Source organism: Chiloscyllium punctatum, chromosome 3 (assembly GCF_047496795.1).
Source record: "Chiloscyllium punctatum isolate Juve2018m chromosome 3, sChiPun1.3, whole genome shotgun sequence".
Classification (NCBI taxonomy): Eukaryota; Metazoa; Chordata; class Chondrichthyes; order Orectolobiformes; family Hemiscylliidae; genus Chiloscyllium; species Chiloscyllium punctatum.
In genome coordinates this window covers 13,559,338-13,577,308 of record NC_092741.1, presented here as the reverse complement: position 1 = coordinate 13,577,308, position 17,971 = coordinate 13,559,338, and the positions used below count along the sequence as shown (strand labels likewise).

The window sequence follows — 17,971 nt, the reverse complement described above, 5'->3', positions numbered from 1 at the left end:
AATGATCTTTAGTTGTGATGTGGTGGGAGAATAAAACAAGGAGGGCAGTCACAATGTTGATTCAGAAACAATTGTGAACAAGGATTATATGCTGGAAGTAGCATAAATTGAGAACAAAAGCACCTCGTGGACAGCACCACTAAGCATCAGTGGTGAAGGGATGCATGCTGAATGTCATGGATAGGATGCCAATCAAGCAGGCTGTTTTTTGTTCCTGGATGGTGTCAGGCTTGTGTTGTTGGAGCTGAACCTTTCCACCTTCCCACAGTGTGTTCCATCACACTTCTGACTTGTGCCTTGCAGCTGGTCTATAAGTTTTAGGGAATTGAAGCTGAGTTCGTCACTGCAGAATTTCTCGCCTCTGGCCTAATCTTGAAGTCATAGTATGGAACTGGTAGAGTTCTATTTGTGGTTATTTGCAATCCCCAGGCTATCAATAGTAGGGGAATCAGCAACAGTAATACCACTGTACATTTGGGGATAATGATTGGATTCTATCTTATTGCAGCTAGTCACTACTTGGACTTGTGTGGTGCAAATGATTCTCACCACTTCCTGATGAAGGGCTCATGCCCGAAATGTCAATTCTCCTGCTCCTTGGATGCTGCATGACCTGCTGTGCTTTTCCAGCACCACACACTCTCGACTCACCACTTATCAGTCTATTTCCAGTCACATGTCTTCATAGGAACTGGGAAGATTGAAACCATTTAAAAGTGATAAAGTGAATGTCTTGAATTAGGTTTTGGTACTTACAGTAGGATCAGATGCATCTAAGGATACCAAAAGAAGGAATGGTCTTATGATTATTCAAGGATATACATCCTATTGAAAAGATAGGCAGGTAGGCACAGGTGGTGGGATTGCCTTATTAGTAAGAAATGAAATTAAATCAATAGTAAGAAACAAAGTAGGGTCAGACAATGTTGAATCTGTGTGGTTAGAATTGAGGGCCCACAAAGGTAAAAAAGCCATAGTTGCAATGATGGGCAGGCCTCCAAATAGTAGTCAGGTGCTGGGCCATAAGATACACCAGAAAATAGAAAAGATGTGTACGAAAGGCAAAGTTATAGTGATCATGGGGGATTTCAATATGCAGGTGGACTGGGAAAATTAAGTTGGTTGTGGATTACAAGAAAATGAATTTATGGAATGTCTGCAAGATGACATTTTGGAGCAGCTAGTGGTAGAGTCCACTAGGAAACAATACTGGATTTAGTGTTGTGCACTGAGGCAGACTTGATAAAGGAACGTAAGGTAAAGGAACCCTTAGAAGGCAGTGATTGTAATATGATTGAATTTACTCTACAATTTGAGAAGGAGAAGATAGAATCAGAGGTAATAGTATTACAGAGGCATGAGGGAGGAGCTGGGTAGAATTGACTGGGAGAGGAGCCTAGCAGCAAAGACAGTTGAAAAGCAATGGCAGGAGTTTCTGGAAATAATTCAGAGATGTAGCAGAGATTCACCCCAAGGAAAAAGAAGCATGATACAGGAAAGATGAGGCAACCATGGCTGACTAGGGAAGTCAGGGATAGCATAAAAGCAAAAGAGAAAGCATATAATTGGCAAAGGGTAGTGGGAAACCAGAGAATTGGGAAGCTTACAAAGATCAACAGAGGAAACAAAAAAAGAAATGAGGAGAGAGAAATTAAATATGAGGGTAAATATGAGGGTAGGCTAGCCAGTAATATAAAAGAAGACTGCAAGAGTTTCTGTAGACATATAAAGGGCAAAAGAGAGGCAAAAATGCACACTGGACCACTGGGAAATGATGCTGGAGAGATAGTGAGGAACTGAATAGTTATTTCGCATTAATGTTCACAATGGAAGACTTGAGTAATGTCCTAAAAATTCAAGAGAGTGAGGGGGCAGATCTCAGTATGGTGACCATCACCAAGGAGAAGGTATTAGAAATTGAATGGCCTAAAGTTGGATAAATCACCTAGACCAGATGGACTCCATCCCAGAGTTCTAAGGGAGATGGCCGAAGAGATAGTGGAGACGTTAGTGGTGATCTTTCAGGAATCATTAGAATCAGGGAGGGTTCTAGAAGACTGGAAAATCACTAATGTGACACCCTTTTTAAAAACAGAATAAAGCAAAAGATGGAAAATTACAGAAGGATTAGCCTTACCTCATGCATAAGACCCCAGGAGTCCATTGTGGAGGATGAAATTTCTGAATACTTGGAAACGTATGGTAAAATCAGGCAAAGTCAGCATGATTTCATCAAGGTGAGGTCATGCCTGTCAAATCTGCTAGAATTCTTTGAGGAAGTAACAAGCAGGTTAGACCAAAGAGAGCCAATGGATGTTATCTACCTGGACTTCAAGAAGGCCTTTGACAAAGTGCCGCACAGGAGAGTGCTGAGTAAGATAAGTGCCCCTGGTGTTAGAGTCACAGTGCGAGCATAGACAGAAACTTGGCTGTGTGGCAGAAAGCAGAGAGTGAGGATAAAATGGTCCTTCTCAGGATGGCAGCCAGTGACAAGTGATTTTCCACAAGGGCCAGTGTTGGGACCACAACTTTTCACTTTATACATTAATGATCTAGATGAAGGAACTGAGGGCATTTTGGCTAAGTTTGCAGATGAAACAAAGATAGGTAGAGGGACAGGTAACACTGAAGAGGCAGGGAGCCTGCAAAAGGATTTGGACAGGTTAGGAGAGTGGGCAAAAAAAGTGACAGATGGAGTACAACATGGGAAGGTGAGAGGTCACGCACTTTGTTATGAAGAATAGAGGTATGGACTTTTCTAAATGGGAGAAAATGCAGAAGTCTGAAGTGCAAAGAGACTTGGAGTTCTAGTCCAGGATTCTCTCATGGTAAACTTGCAGGTTGAGTCAGTATTTAGAAGGCAAACACAATAATGGCATTTATTATGAGAGGACTTGAATATAAAAGCAGGGATGTACTTCTGAGGCTCTACAAGGCTCTGGTCAGACCACATTTGGAATATTGTGCATGGTTTTGGGCCCCTTAATCTCAGGACAGATGTACTGGCCCTGGAGCATGTTCAGAGGAAGCCCATGAGAATGGTCCCAGGAGTGAAAAGCTTAACATATGAGAAATGTTTGAGGACTCTGGATCTATACTCGATGGAGTTTAGAAGGATGAGGGTGATCTAATTGAAACAGACAGAATACTGAATGGCCTGGACAGATGTTGCGAAAATGTTTCCATTGGTAGGAGAGACTAGGACCCGAGGGCATAGCCTTTGACAAAAGGGAAGACCTTTAGAACGGATATAAGGAGAAACTTCTTCAGCCAGATAGTGGAATTCATTGCCACAGAAGGCTGTGGAGGCCAGATCATTGAGTACAATTAAGACTGAGATAGATAGGTTCTTGACTATCAAGGAGAACAAGGGTTATGGGGAGAAAGTGGGAGAATAGGTTGAGAAACATATCAACCATGATTGAATGGTGGAGCAGACTCAATGGCTAAGTGGCCTAATTTCTGCTCCTATGTCTTATGGTCAAACTGGAAAGCACAGGCCGTTATTTTTCAGAGGTGTTCAGTCATGGGACTCGATTTATTTAGGATAGCTGGTTGGCATGGATGAGTTGGAGCGAAGGGTCTCTTTCCCTGTTGTATTTCTCTCTGACTTTGAGTGGGGAATTGCAAATATTTTACCCTTGTGCAAAAAAGGTTGGGAGATTACCTCAAAAATGAAATGCCAATTAGTTTAATTTCACTGGCAAGGATGTTTTTAAACCATTTAACTAAACAACTACTTTAACAACAAGGATGATCAATGACAGCACAGAACATGGAAGCTAGTAAATGAAAAAGGCTTAGCAATGGATTAAACAAAGAAACAAAAGATCTATCCAGATGAATTATGAATAAAAGCATAATGAACAGCTACCAATAGAAAGCAAATTTAAGTTCTGAAACCATGCAAACCGACTTATAAAATCTGTCAGAATACATTGTTCCATTTTGCTAAAATGAATGTTTTACTTACTGTATGCAATGGCTGAAATTTCTTTTATCCAAGCCTTATGGTACAAAGTTTCAAACTTTACCAGTACATAAGCAATTTTGTTGTACTTTCGCACAATGGACATACCCTGTGGGCTTTTGAGAATCTGAGAACTTTTCTGAAACAAAGAAATACATTCTGTCATGTATTCAGCCAATATGCAGAATGAAAATAACATTTTTGACATCATAATCAGAAAATATTGTGCAAAACAATTTAAATGTACACCACTTAAACATGGATAGCTGACAGAAGGCAGAGAGTGCTTGTAGATGGAAAGTATTGTGCCTGGAGGTCAGTGTTGAGTGAGGTCCCGCAGGGCTCTGTTTTTGGGCCTCTGCTCTTTGTAGTTTTTATAAATAACTTGGATGAGGAAGTTGAGGGGTGGGTTAGTAAATTTGCAGATGACACAAAGGTTGGAGATGTCATCAATAGTCTAGAGGGCTACTGCAGGCTGCAGCGCGACATAGACAGGATGCAGAACTGGTCTGAGAAGTGGCAGATGGAGTTCAATCTGGATAAATGAGAAGTATGCATTTTGGAAGGTCGAACACGAATGCTGAATTAAAGACAGGATTCTTGGCAGTGTGGAGGAACAGAGGGATCTGGATGTGCAAGTACAAAGATCCCTCAATGTTGTCACCCAAGTGGAGAGGGTTGCTCAGAAAGCAAAAGGTGTTTTGGCTTTCATTAACAGAGGAATCAAGTTTAAGAGCCACGAGGTTTTGCTGCAGCTCTACAAATCCCTGGTGAGACCACACTTGGAATATTGTGTCCAGTTCTGGTTGCCCTACTATAGGAAAGATACAGAGATTTTGGAGAGGGTGCAAAGAAGGTTTACCAGGATGCTGCCTGGACTGGAGGGCTTGCCTTATGAAGAAAGGTTGAATAAGCTCAGACTTTTCTCTCTGGAGAAAAGGAGAAAGAGAGGAGACCTGATTGAGGTGTACAAATTAATGAGAGGAATAGATAGAGTCAATAGCCAGACTTTTCCCCAGAGCAGGATTGACTGGTACGAGAAGTCATAGTTTGAAGATATTAGGAGGAAGGTATAAAGGAGATGTCAGAGGTAGGTTCTTTATGCAGAGTTGCGAATGCATGGAATGCGTTTCCAGCTGTGATGGTGGAAGCAGAGTTATTGGAGACATTTAAGCAACTGCTGGACATGCACATGGATAGCAGTGAGTTGAGAGGTGTGTAAGTTAAGTTACTATATTTGACATTAGGATTAGATTTTGGCACAACATCGTGAGCCAAAGGGCCTGTTCTGTGCTGTACTTTTCTATGCTCTATGTTCTAAACATTTGCATGATTTTATGAAGAATATCACCTTCCGGCATCCTGGCATAATAAAATAATGTAAGGGGTGTTAAAAGGAGGATTGAGGCCAGTCACGGACCTGAAAAGGGACTTACTATGGAGGTGAACAGCATGGCTGAAGTACTAAATTAATTCTGTGCATCTGTCTTTACCAAGGAGGATGTTGCTGAACAGGTTATGGAGGAAAATGAGGCATTTGGCAGATAAAACAAACTGAAGAACTGAGGAAATCTGAAATAAAAACAGAAATTGCTGTAGAAATTCAGCATCTGTGGAGAGAAAGAAGAGTTAACCTTGAGTCCAATGATCCTTCTTCAGAACTGATAGTAGCCACGAAAAGTTATTACATATGCTGAAGAAGGCTTTTGGGGGAAAGGAGTTTGCAGAAAGATGGAAGTAGAGCACAGAGAGGGAGAACAACATGTAGGCAGACAAAACAATGGAGAAATAAAAGCTAATAATTCAAGTCAGAAATGGATGAAAATGGGTTGGCTATGCTGAAAGCAACCCATGTCAAGACAAGGCCTGGGGTGTGGGGGGTAAGTAAAGGACAATGAAGATGTTCAAATTCTAAAATTATTGAGCTCAATATTTGTACTGAAGACTAATGTCCTGATAGGAAAATGAGAATCTGCTCTTCCAGCTTGAATTGAGCCTCATCAGAGCAATGCAGCAAGCCCAAGACAGAAATATTGGCCAGGAAGCAGGGTGGAATATTGAATTGGCAGGCAACTGGAAGCTCAGGGTCATTTTTGTGAACAGAACATAGGTGTGGCAGGACAGGTTGCTTTCGGAGCTCTGCTGTTTCATCAGGTTGTTTGGAGTATAAGATTGTAAGACACAGAATTTATAGCAAACGTTTACAGTGTGGTGTAACTGAAATTACATATTGAAAAAGACCTGGATTGTTTGTTAAGTCTCTCATCTTTTAGAATGACCATATTGGTTTCAGTTCTTTTGTATGTAAATCCCAGAACTTTTCTGAAGTTACATTCTCAAGTGAACTTTAACAATAGGTGCGCCATGTCTGCCCAGATAATGTATTGAATGTGTGAGGTGCCATGTGTAAGGCTGTCTGTGTCCCATGTTCAGACTGATTCATTTCTGAGAAAGGGATTTACAGAACCTTTCATGGATTCTTGCAGTTTTTGAGCAAAATAAAATGTAATTCTGCAAGCACAAATCCACCCCATAAAGGTGTGTGTGTGTTTGTGAGGGGTATGAGTATCTGTGAGAGAGTGTGTGTATGTGTATGTGTGTGAGTTTGAGTGCAAATGGGTACAAGTCTGTGAGAGGGTGAATGTGGTGGTATATGATCATCCAGAATTAAGTTGAACCACAAAGTAGTTATTTAGATTTATAGCATTAATTGTTAGCTTGTAGTATTTTTGTTATATTATTAATTGTGTTAAATAAATAAATATTCTTAATATTATAAATATAATAAATAAATATTATCATTTATTACTATTAGGAGTCAACTCAGGGTGGTTGACACACTCCTAGAGTCAGGAGTGTGATGGAATACTCCCCACTTGCCTGGATGGGTGCAGCTGCAACAATACTCTAGAAGCTTGACACCATCCAGGACAAAGCACCCCTCTTGATGGGCACCACCTCTACAAACATTCAATCATTCCACCACCAGCACTCATTAGCAGTACTGTGTACTATCTGCAAGTGTACTGCAGAAATTTGCTAAAGGACCTTGGACAGCACCTCCCAAACCCAAGCCTACATCCATCTTGAAGGACAAGGGCAGCAGGTACTTGGGAACACCACCACCTGCAAGTTCCCCTCCAAGCCACTCACCACCCTGACTTGGAAATTTTGACCCATTCCTTCATAATCATTGGGTCAAAATGCTGGAATTTCCTTCCTACTGGCATTGTTGGTCAACTGACGGCGATTCAAAAAGGCAGCTCACCACCAACTTCTCAAGGGCAAATAGGGATGGGCTCCCAATGCTGGCCAGCCAGCAGTGCCGAAATCCCACAAATGACTTTAAAAAACTTGCAATTTCTTTGCTGGATGTAAGAGTTACAACACATTGTGTGGCAGGCGCAACATAGGTGTTCCACATCATAGTCATCTCTCCAATGTAGAGGAAAACCACATTATAAGCAGTGAATACAGTAGATTGACAATAGATTGATTGGAGATTGTGGGGAGGTGTTGGGAGTGGAGTAGGAATGGTGTTCAAGAGGAATGTTATAAATTTGATACATCATGGGTTTAAAAGTAATAAAGTGGTGGTAGTTACACTGACTATATCAATGGCTGATAAATCACCAGGATGAAATGAGATGCATCCAAGAATACCGAGAGAAGTAATGGTTGAAACTGGGGAAGCACTGGCCATAATTTTTCACAGGTGTCAGAGGACTGGGAAATTGCACATTTACATCCTAAAACAAAAAGCATGGAAGATGATGCAACTATCCTAACAATGACCAATCTGTCATTTTAACCTCAGATGTTGGGACATGTTAAAAATGATAATTTGGGAATAAACTAATAATCAATTGAGCAAATGCAGATTAAATAAGGAAAAGTGGCATGGATTTACTGAGGGCAAACTACGTTTTATGAAATTGCTGAAACATTTTTAGTGAGGTAACAGAGGTAGATGTGGGTAAAATTGTTGATATAGTGAAGACAAACTTGCAAAGGTCATTCAATAAAGTGCCAGATAATATGTCTATGATCAAAGTTACAGTTGACAGAATTAAAAGTAGAAATTTGGGTATAAAATTGGCTAAATGAGAAGGAAAAAGACGTAATTAGCATTTATTTTGGACTGGAGGAAGGTTTACAATGGCAGGGATGAGTTTAAGATAAGAAGGCTTATAAATCGTGGACAAAGTCAACTAAATCTGAACATTTTTGATGACAAGGAATCATTTAATTAGAGCACTTTTCATTCATTGTGAACGCAAATGCTTCTACATTTTTCAAATTGGTGGAATTGTTGTGCTTTAAATGGGTAGAAATATTAGCTTTTTTATTTACCTTATATTATTGTCAAGACCATGGGCCAATGCATTTGTACAAAATCACAAAGTGATGTAAGCTACCTGTGCCACAAGCTTGCTATTTAGACAAAGGTAGATCAACAGGTAAACACATGGCTTGAGCGACAGAGTAGAAGGGATGGGTTTAGATTTTGGGGACATTGGGATCACTTTTGGGAAAGAAGAGATCTGTTTAGAAGAGGTGTACTTCACCTGGAAAGGGAACTAATCTCCTGGCTGAGAGAGGAAGTATCCATTGCATCTGATCTACATTCTACATCAGGGTGACAGGACGCCAACTTGTGGATCGTTTCAGAGAACATTTCTGGGACACCCGCACTAACCACTCCCACTGCCCCATGGCTGAACACTTCAATTTCCCCTCCTACTCCATCAAGGATATGCAGGTCCAGGACCTCCTCCATCGCCAAACCCAAACCACCTGACGCCTGGAGGAAGAACACCACATCTTCTGCCTTGGGACCTTGCAACCACATGGGATAAATGTGGATTTCATCAGTTTTCTCATTTCCACTCCCCCCACCTTATCCCAGTCCCAAGCTTTCAACTCAGCACCGCCCTCTTGTCCATCATCTTTCCTACCTATCTGTTCCACCCTGCTCTCCGAACTACTACCTTCTCCCCCACCTTCATCTAGCTCAGGCATTCTCAGCTACCTTCCCCCCAGCCACACTCCCTTCCCATTTATCTCTCAAACCCCTAGCCCACAAGCCTCATTCCTGATGAAGGGCTTATGCCTGAAACATCGATTCTCCTGCTCCTCTGATACTGCCTGGCCTGCTGTGCTTTTCCAGCACCACGCTCTCGACTCTGATCTCCAGCATCTGCAGTCCTCACTTTCTCCTGAGAGAGCAAATAGTCCAGTTGGGGTTTGCTCTAAACATGTATGGCAGGGAGGGATTTGACTAATGGATCTGGTTTTGGAAGTACCAATAAAGGCAAAGAGTTAAGGTGGGAAGGGGAAGATTGTAGTGAAGCAAGACTGGAGTGTGGACAGTGAACAAAGCGATGGTTGCCTTCCAATGGGCAAGAAAGAGACAACAACATAGTTAAATTGTTTATATGTAAATGCAGTGAATAAAAATGGCAAACTGGAAACAGAAATTGCTGTACAGGAATATGGCATAGTAGTATTGAAAGAAATGTGGTTCAAGCCATAATAGGTGGAATAGTGGAATTTGGGAGCTCTCTGTCACTGACACTTTAACAGATTATGAAGCACGGCGAGCTTTTTCTGAGGGTTTGGTTTAATTATCAGAAGGGTTCACCGCCATGTCATAACAAAATAATCATAAATCCTGTCTCTCAGAATCCTCTTCAATAATTTGCCCAACACTGATGTAAGAGTGACTGGTCTGTAATTCCCCAGATTATCCCTATTTCCTTTCTTGACAAGGCAATAACATTTTCCACCCTTCCAATCATCTGGTACTACTCCAGTGGACAATGAGGATGTCAAGATCATCGTCAAAGGTGCAGCAATTTCCTCCCTCACTTCCCATAGGAACCTTGGGTATATCCCGTCTGGCCCAGGGGACTTATTTATCCTTATGTTTTTCGAAATTTTCAGCACATCCCTCTTCTTAACATCCACCTGTTTGAGCATACCAACCATTTCATGCTGTCCTCACAAACGACAGGGTTTCTCTCACTTGTGAAAAAGAAGCAAAGTATTCATTAAGGACCTCTCCTACCTCCTCCAACTCAAGGTGCAAGTTCCCTCCACTATCTGTGATTGGGCCTAACCTCACTCTGGCTATCCTCTTGTCCCTCACCTAAATGTAGAATGCCTTGGGGTTTTCCTTAATCCTATCCGCCCAGGCTTTTTCACACCCCCTTCTAGCTCTACTAAATCCATTCTTCTGTTCCTTCCTGGTGACCTTTTAAACCTCTAGAACATTGTCTTATCTTTCACCTCCTGAACCTTAAGTAAGCTTCCTTCTTCCTCTTGACAAGATGTTCCACATCTCTTGTCATCCAAGGTTCCTTCACCCTACCGCCTTATCTTTTTGGCAAATTATGGAAATCTGCAGGACAAGTAGGGATATGATAGTTGGTGATTTCAATTACCCTATGGTAGACTGGGAGAAAGGTAAAATGTCGGGCACAGAATGGGAGAAATTCCTGCAACATATGCAGTAAAGCTTTCTGGAATACGACGGAGGGGGCTGTGCTCAATCTGATTGGAGGAAGTGAGGCAGGCCAACTGGAAAATATCAGAGTGGGAGAACATTTGGGAAATAACGATTATAACATTTAAGGTTCAAGTAAGTTGGAAAAGGAGTTTTTTTAAAATCAGTCAATGATTAAAATCCCAAACTAGAAAAGGGAAGATTTTAGTAGTCTGAAAAGTGAACTGCAACACATTGACTGGAAGTGGATAGAAAGTGGATTTAAAAATGAGAGAATTTCAAAAGAGAGACAAATAAGGTGCAAGCTAAGTGTATACCTATGAGAGATAAATAAAGTATATCCAAAGCTAGAGTACTCTGGATGACTAAGGATATTGATGAGAAAATAGGGGGGAGAAATGAGGCATTTCAGAAGTACTGGAATAATAGCAGCAATAGAAATCAGAAAGAGTATCTCAAATGCAGAGGAGAGGCTAAGGCTGGAATAAAGTAAAAACAATGACTGCAGATGCTGAAAACCAAATACTGGATTAGTGGTGCTGGAAGAGCACAGCAGTTCAGGCTGCATCCAAGGAGCAGCGAAATCGACGTTTCGGGCAAAAGCCAGATTTGGGCCTCTCCTTCCTGTGGTTAGCAATCTTATCCTGCAAATCGACAAAGAGGATTCAATGTGATGGCATTAGCGTTTTATGAGCATTCATGGCCATATCAGATCCTGAGCCCTCCACAGCAACTAATCACGGACACAGTTTCCAGGAAATATTAAAACAGTGACAGAAAACAATTAGCTGCCAGACATTCAGTACACATCTTCCACCTGATGCTGAGGCTTGCAGGTAATTGCCCTATGATACATCTGTGCAGTTAGAATGAGTGATACCCTTATGAACGTGAGTTTACAGGGAGAAGATGATGCTACTTAGACTTTCAGAGATTGTTTATCTTTTACTTGCATTGGATCCAAGTATCTGTGCAAGCAACTGGAACTGATCTGCCATTCAAGTTTCTCCTGGACATACAATTCTAATGGAAAAGCCCCATGTTATCATCCCTAGGTTGAGGACCTTTCTTCTTTCCTGGATGGTCTAGAGCATAATCTACAGCAAGGTTTCATTAATCTTGAGACAAGTGTTTGTGCTCTGAATGGGAATGACTAACATAGGCTTCAGCGATGCTGCCGAGCTGTATTGAGTGAGGACCTATTCATATGGCCTTTAAAACCTCACCCAGTGGGGTCAGAACTTCCTGGCTGCCTGATCCATATGACTTATTGTTCAACTTGAGCAACAATCTGCATGCATGTGTAATGAACTAAAAAGCAGTTGATCCTGTGAGGAAATGCACTCAAGACAATGCTGGAAGTGACAATTACTAACATACCTGACACAATATTTAACTTCAAAATCTCAACCAGGATTATTGTCCCAAGTCCAAGGAAGAGTAATATTGGACATAAAACATTATTATTTATTTCTCCACAGATAAATGTGCATATGATATGTTGTTTCCAGAAGTTTCTACTTTATTGTTATAAACCATTTTAAAATTTGCAACAATCCAATATATTCCTGATCCATTTTATGTGGTGCTAAACAACAAACATTTATGCCTGTCATAGTGTGAGTATGAACTCACAAACTGAGGAGGATAACAATTAGCATGCTCTACTTTTCCTGGAAAGCTGAGTTTCCATTGGCAGCATCTGTTTTCAGGCTATAAAACCTTCCTGGAACAATTGCATAAACCTTAGCTCTGTTTCAGGAATGATTTGATGCCTGGCTATTACATATGTATAAATTAACTGTTATTTAACAATTTCACAATAAAATTACTTACATAGAAATAGTCAATGGGCTCATGAATGCGTGTGAAGAGCTGTCTCACCCACAGTATCTTTCCAGCTACAGGAGGCATGTTTCTTGCAAGTGGTGGGTCCTCTTTATGAATTTGATAGTGCTGGAAACAGAAGTAGAAACTAAATTAACTGGAAAAACACTGGCTAATTCAACAGAAAAGGATATGTTTTGCATATTGTATCAGTAAAGATCAAGTGCAAGAAGGTCAGCAAAGTTGTTTTGTCAGACTTTTTTTGTCAGATCTTCTACATTTTAAAAGAACAAAATTAAACTATGGAGAAGTTAACTTAATGCTGCCAGTTCGAAAGCTAATAGAATTCTTACTCAAAGATGTAACAGAAAAATATCTAGGAGCTGAAAATACAATATAATCAGCATGGAATTCAAAAGTAGAAGGTGTATTTAATAAGTCTTTTCGGATTCTTTCGATAAGCAATAGTCGACACGAGTAATCAAATAGATTAAATACAGTTAGATTTTAAAAGAGAACTAAACTTCTGCAGAACCTTAGATTATGTTTACAAATCATGCAAACAGCTCTGATTTGACAGGAAAAATAGTAAAAATACTGACACTTCCTTAATGTACTCAGAGAATGTCGGGCATCACTGACTAAAACAGAATTTATTGCAAGTGAAAATTCCATGAAAAAGTGGTTATGAAAAGTTCTGAAATGTTGTAGTCCTCTTAATGCAGACAGATTCACAATTCTGAAAAATGTGTTGCTGGAAAAGCGCAGCAGGTCAGGCAGCATCCAAGGAGCAGGAGAATCGACGTTTCGGGCATAAGCACTTCTTCAGGAATGAGGAAGGTGTGCCGACCAGGCTAAGATAAAAGGTAGGGAGGAGGGACTTGAGGGAGGGGCGTTGGGAATGCGATAGGTGGAAGGAGGTTAAGGTGAGGATGATAGGCCAGAGAAGGGGTGGGGGCAGAAAGGTCAGGAAGAAGATTGCAAGTCAAGAAGGTGGTGCTGAGTCCGAGGGTTGGGACTGAATAAGGTGGGGGGAGGGGAAATGAGGAAACTGGAGAAATCTGAGTTTATCCCTTGTGGTTGGAGGGTTCCTAGGTGAAAGATGAGGCGCTCTTCCTCCAGGCGTCATGTTGCCATGGTCTGGCGATGGAGGAGTCCAAGGACCTGCATGTCCTTGATGGAGTGGGAGGGGGAGTTAAAGTGTTCCGCCACGGGGCGGTTGGGTTGGTTGGTGCAGGTGTCCCAGAGGTGTTCTCTGAAACGTTCCGCAAGTAGGCGACCTGTCTCCCCAATGTAGGGAGGCCACATCGGGTGGAGTGGATGCAGTAAATGATGTGGGTGGAGGTGCAGGTGAATTTGTGATGGATATGGAAGGTTTCCTTGGGGCCGGGGAGGGAAGTGAGGGGGAGGTGTGGGCACAAGTTTTGCATTTCTTGCGGTTGCAGAGGAAGGTGCCAGGAGTGGAGGTTGGGTTGGTGGGGGGTGTGGACCTGATGAGAGAATCACGGAGGGAGTGGTCTTTCCGGAATGATGATAGGGGAGGGGAGGGAAATACATCCTTGGTGGTGGGGTCTGTTTGGAGGTGGCGGAAATGACGAAGGATGATATGATGTATCTGGAGGTTGGTAGGGTGGTAGGTGAGGACCAGTGGGGTTCTGTCCTGTGATTGGAGGGGCGGGGTTCAAGGGCAGAGGAGCGGGAAGTGGAGAAGATGCAGTGGAGAGCACTGTCAACCATGTCTGAGGGGAAATTGCGGTCTTTGAAGAAGGAGACCATCTGGGCTGTTCGGTATTGGAATTGGTCCTCCTGGGAGCAGATGCGGTGGAGGCGAAGGAATTGGGAATATGGGATGGCGTTTTTACAGGGGGCAGGGTGGGAGTAGGTGTAATCTAGGTAGCTGTGGGAGTCGGTCGGTTTATAGTAAATGTATCGCATTCCCAACACCCGTCCCCCCAAATCCCTCCTCCCTACCTTTTATCTTAGCCTGCTTGGTACACCTTCCTCATTCCTGAAGAAGGGCTTATGTCCGAAACATCGATTCTCCTGCTCCTTGGATGCTGCCTGACCTGCTGCGCTTTTCCAGCAACACATTTTTCAGCTCTGATCTCCAGCATCTGCAGTCCTCACTTTCTCCTAGATTCACAATTCTGTCGGGTGAGAAACTCCAAGGTTTTGACTCAGTAATGGTGAAGGAATAGAAACATTTTCCAAGTCAGGATGGTGAGTGGATTTGAGAGGAACTTGCAGGTGATATTCCCATTTATTTGCTGCCTTGTCTACGTAGATGGTAGTGATGGACAGTTTGGAAGATGCGGCCTAAAGAGCCTTAGTGAAATTTCTGCAATACATCTTGTAGATGGAACACACTGCAGACACTAAGTGACTGTGCTGGAGGAGTGAATGTTTGAAGATATGATGCCAATCATGCAGGTTGCTTGATAGAAATATAGATAGAAATACAATCTAGGAGGAGCAGACCATTCGGCTTATTAAGCCTGCTCTGCCATCTAATATGAGAATGGCTGATCCCACATCTCAATGCTATATTCTTGTTTTCTCTCCATAGGCCTTGATGCCTTTAAAATCTAAAATATCATCTTTCGTTTTCTTGAATATAGTAAGTGTCTTGTCCTGGATGGTGTCAAGGTCAAGAATGAGGTGCTGGAAAAGCACAGCTGGTCAGGCAGCATCCGAGGAGCAGGAGAATCGATGTTTTGGGCATAAGCCCTTCATCAGGAATGACCAGCTGTGCTTTTCCAGCACCACAATCTCAACTCTGATCTCCAAATTCTGCAGACCTCACTTTCTCTTGGATGGTGTCAAACTTCAGGATATTGATAGTGGAGGATTCAGCGATGTCAATGCCATTGAATGTCAAGGCATGATGGTTATATTCTCTCTTAGATCACAGAATCCCTACATTGAGGAAAGAGGCCATTCAGCCCATCAAGACTTCACCAATCCTTCAAAAAGCATCCCACTGTATCCCCATTACCTTGTATTTACCATAGCTAATCTATATAACCAGCACATCTTTGGACTGTGGGAGGAAACAGAAGCACCCAGAAGAAATCCATGCAGACACAGGGATAACATGCAAATTGCACACAGACAGACTCCCAAAGCTGGAATCAAACTTGGGTTCCTGGCACTGACAAGCAGCAGTGCTAACCACTGAGCCATCACTCATACTGCAGATAGTCATTGCCTTGCATTAATTGTGCAAATGTGACTTGCCACATGTCAGCCCAAGCCAGGTTGTCCGAGTCTTGCTACATTTGGGCTTGAACTGCTTCAGTATCTGAGGAGTCACAAATGGTTAAAGTATTCTGAAGCCTTTCCCCATTTAGAAATAGTCCATGCCATTATTTTTCCTACCAAAGTGCACTACCTCACACTTTATCACATTGTATTCCATCTGCCACTTCTTTGCCCACTTGCCTAGTCTGTCCAAGTGATTTTGTCACATCCTGCACATTACCTGTCCCTTCCCTTATCTTTGTGCCATCTGCAAACCGAGCAACAACACTCTCAGTTCCTTTGTTGAGATCATTAATCTACAACGTGAATAGTTGTGGTCCCAACACTGACTCCACTGGTTAGCACTGCTGCCTCACAGCACCGGGGACCCGGGTTCAATTCCAGCCTTGGGCAACTGTCTGTGTGGAGTTTGCACATTCACCCTGCGTCTGTGATGCTCCAGTTTCCTCCCATGACCAAAATGTGCAGGTTATGTGAATTGGCCATGCTAAATTGCCCATAGTGTTCAGAGATGTGCATTAGTCAGGGGTAAATGTAGAGTAGTAGGGGAATGGGTCTAGATTGGTTACTCTTCAGAGGGTCGGTGTGGACTTGTTGGGCCAAATGGCCAGTTTCCACACTGTGAGAATTCTATGAACTCCATTAGTCATTGGTTAGCATTCTGAAAAAGACCCCTTTATTCCCAATCTCTGCTATTCGGCCAATCCTCTATCCTTGCCAGTAGCTTACTCCTGACACCATGGGTTCTTATTTTATTTAGCAGCCGCCTGTGCAACATCTTGTCAAAAGCCTTCTGGACATCCAAATTGATCATCTGCACTGGCTCTCCTTTGTCAAACTTGCACATTACCTCCTCAAAGTATTCTAACAGATTTGATAGGCATGACATCTCATTGTCAAAGCCGTGCTGACCCCACCTTATTTTACCATGGACTTCAAAGTACTCCTCAAACTCATGGTTAATAACTCTCTAAAATCTTACAAATGACCAAGGTTAGGCTAACTGGCCTGTAGATTTTTGTCTTCTGCCTCCCTCCCTTCAGAAAAAGTATGTTACAACAACCAATTGCCAGTCCTCTGGAACGCTCTCTGACTCTAGTGATTCCTGAAAATCACCACCAATGTCTCTAAAACCTCCTCAATTGTCTGCTTCAGAACTCTGGAATATAGTCCATTTGGTCCAGGTGACTATTCTGCCCTCAAAACCTTCAGCTTTCCGAGCAGCTTGACCTTAGTGATGGCTACGACACTCACCCCTGCCCTCTGACTCTCTTGAAGTTCTGGTATGCTGCTGATGTCTTCCACTATGAAAACTAGTGCAAAACACCTATTCAATTCCTCTGCTACTTCTTTGTTCCCCATTACTATTACTCCAGCTTCATCGTCCAATAGTCCAATATCAATTCTTGCCCTTGTCTTACCTTTTAGATGTCTAAAACAACTCTTGCAATCTCCTTTTATATTACTAGCTAGCATACTGTCTTTTTCATCTTTTCCCCCCTTAATCTTAACCACATTGTGTGCTTTTCCTTTAGCTTTTATGCTGTCCCTGACTTTCCTTGTCAGCCATGGTTGCCTCATCCTCCCCTTAGTCTCTTCTTCCTTGGGGTGAATTTCTGCTGTGCCTCCTAAATTCCCCTGAAAAACTCCTGCCATTGCTATCCCACCATCTTCCCTGCTAGGCTTCCCATCTAATCAACCCTGGGCATTCCCTCCTTCGTATCTTTTCAGTTACCATCATTCAATTGCAATACGGTTACATCAGAATCAAGCTTCCCTCTCTTAAACTGCAGACTAAGTTCTATCATATTATGTTCGCTGTCCACAAGGAGTTTCTTCACCTTCAGTTCCCCAAACAAGTCTGCCTCATTACACATCACCAAATCCAGAATTGCTTGTTTCAGAAAACCATCCAGAAAACCATCTCATAGATTCCACAAATTCCTTTTCTTGAGATCTGATACAAACCTGTTTTCTCAGTTCACCAGGATATTGAAATTTCCATGATGATTGCAATGATGCCTTTTCTACGTTCTGATTTATTTTCTTCTCCACATCCTGAATATTGCTAACAGGCTTGTATACAATAAGCCTGTCAGCAGTAGTTTGTATAATCCCATCAGGGTCTTTTTTTCCCTTTGTGGGTCCTCAAATCTATCCACACAGATTCTACTAGACACAAAACCGGAAGAACTACGGATGCTAGAAATCCGAAACAATAACAGAAATTGGTGGAAGACCTCAGCAGGTCTGGCAGCATCAGTGGAGAAAAATCAGAATTCATGTTTTAAATCTCATGATCCTTTCTCAGACCCTTTTTTGTCAGACAGATTCCACATCTTTTGAATTTTCATGGAACTGAACCCATCTCTTCATATTTCATATACAGAGAGATGGTCATACCA

General features: G+C 42.1%; 1 protein-coding gene across 1 annotated transcript in view; it reads right to left on the bottom strand.

Moving 5' to 3' along the window:
• LOC140453945 (dynein axonemal heavy chain 8-like) overlaps window positions 1-17,971 on the bottom strand; it is a 1,117,430-nt gene that overhangs the window by 854,917 nt on the left and 244,542 nt on the right. The window contains exons 14-15 of the mRNA XM_072548819.1: window positions 12,315-12,434; window positions 3,974-4,109 (exon numbers count right to left, since the gene is read on the bottom strand). Of these exons, the coding sequence (XP_072404920.1) occupies window positions 3,974-4,109; window positions 12,315-12,434 (256 nt within the window). The remainder of the gene's footprint in view (window positions 1-3,973; window positions 4,110-12,314; window positions 12,435-17,971) is intronic.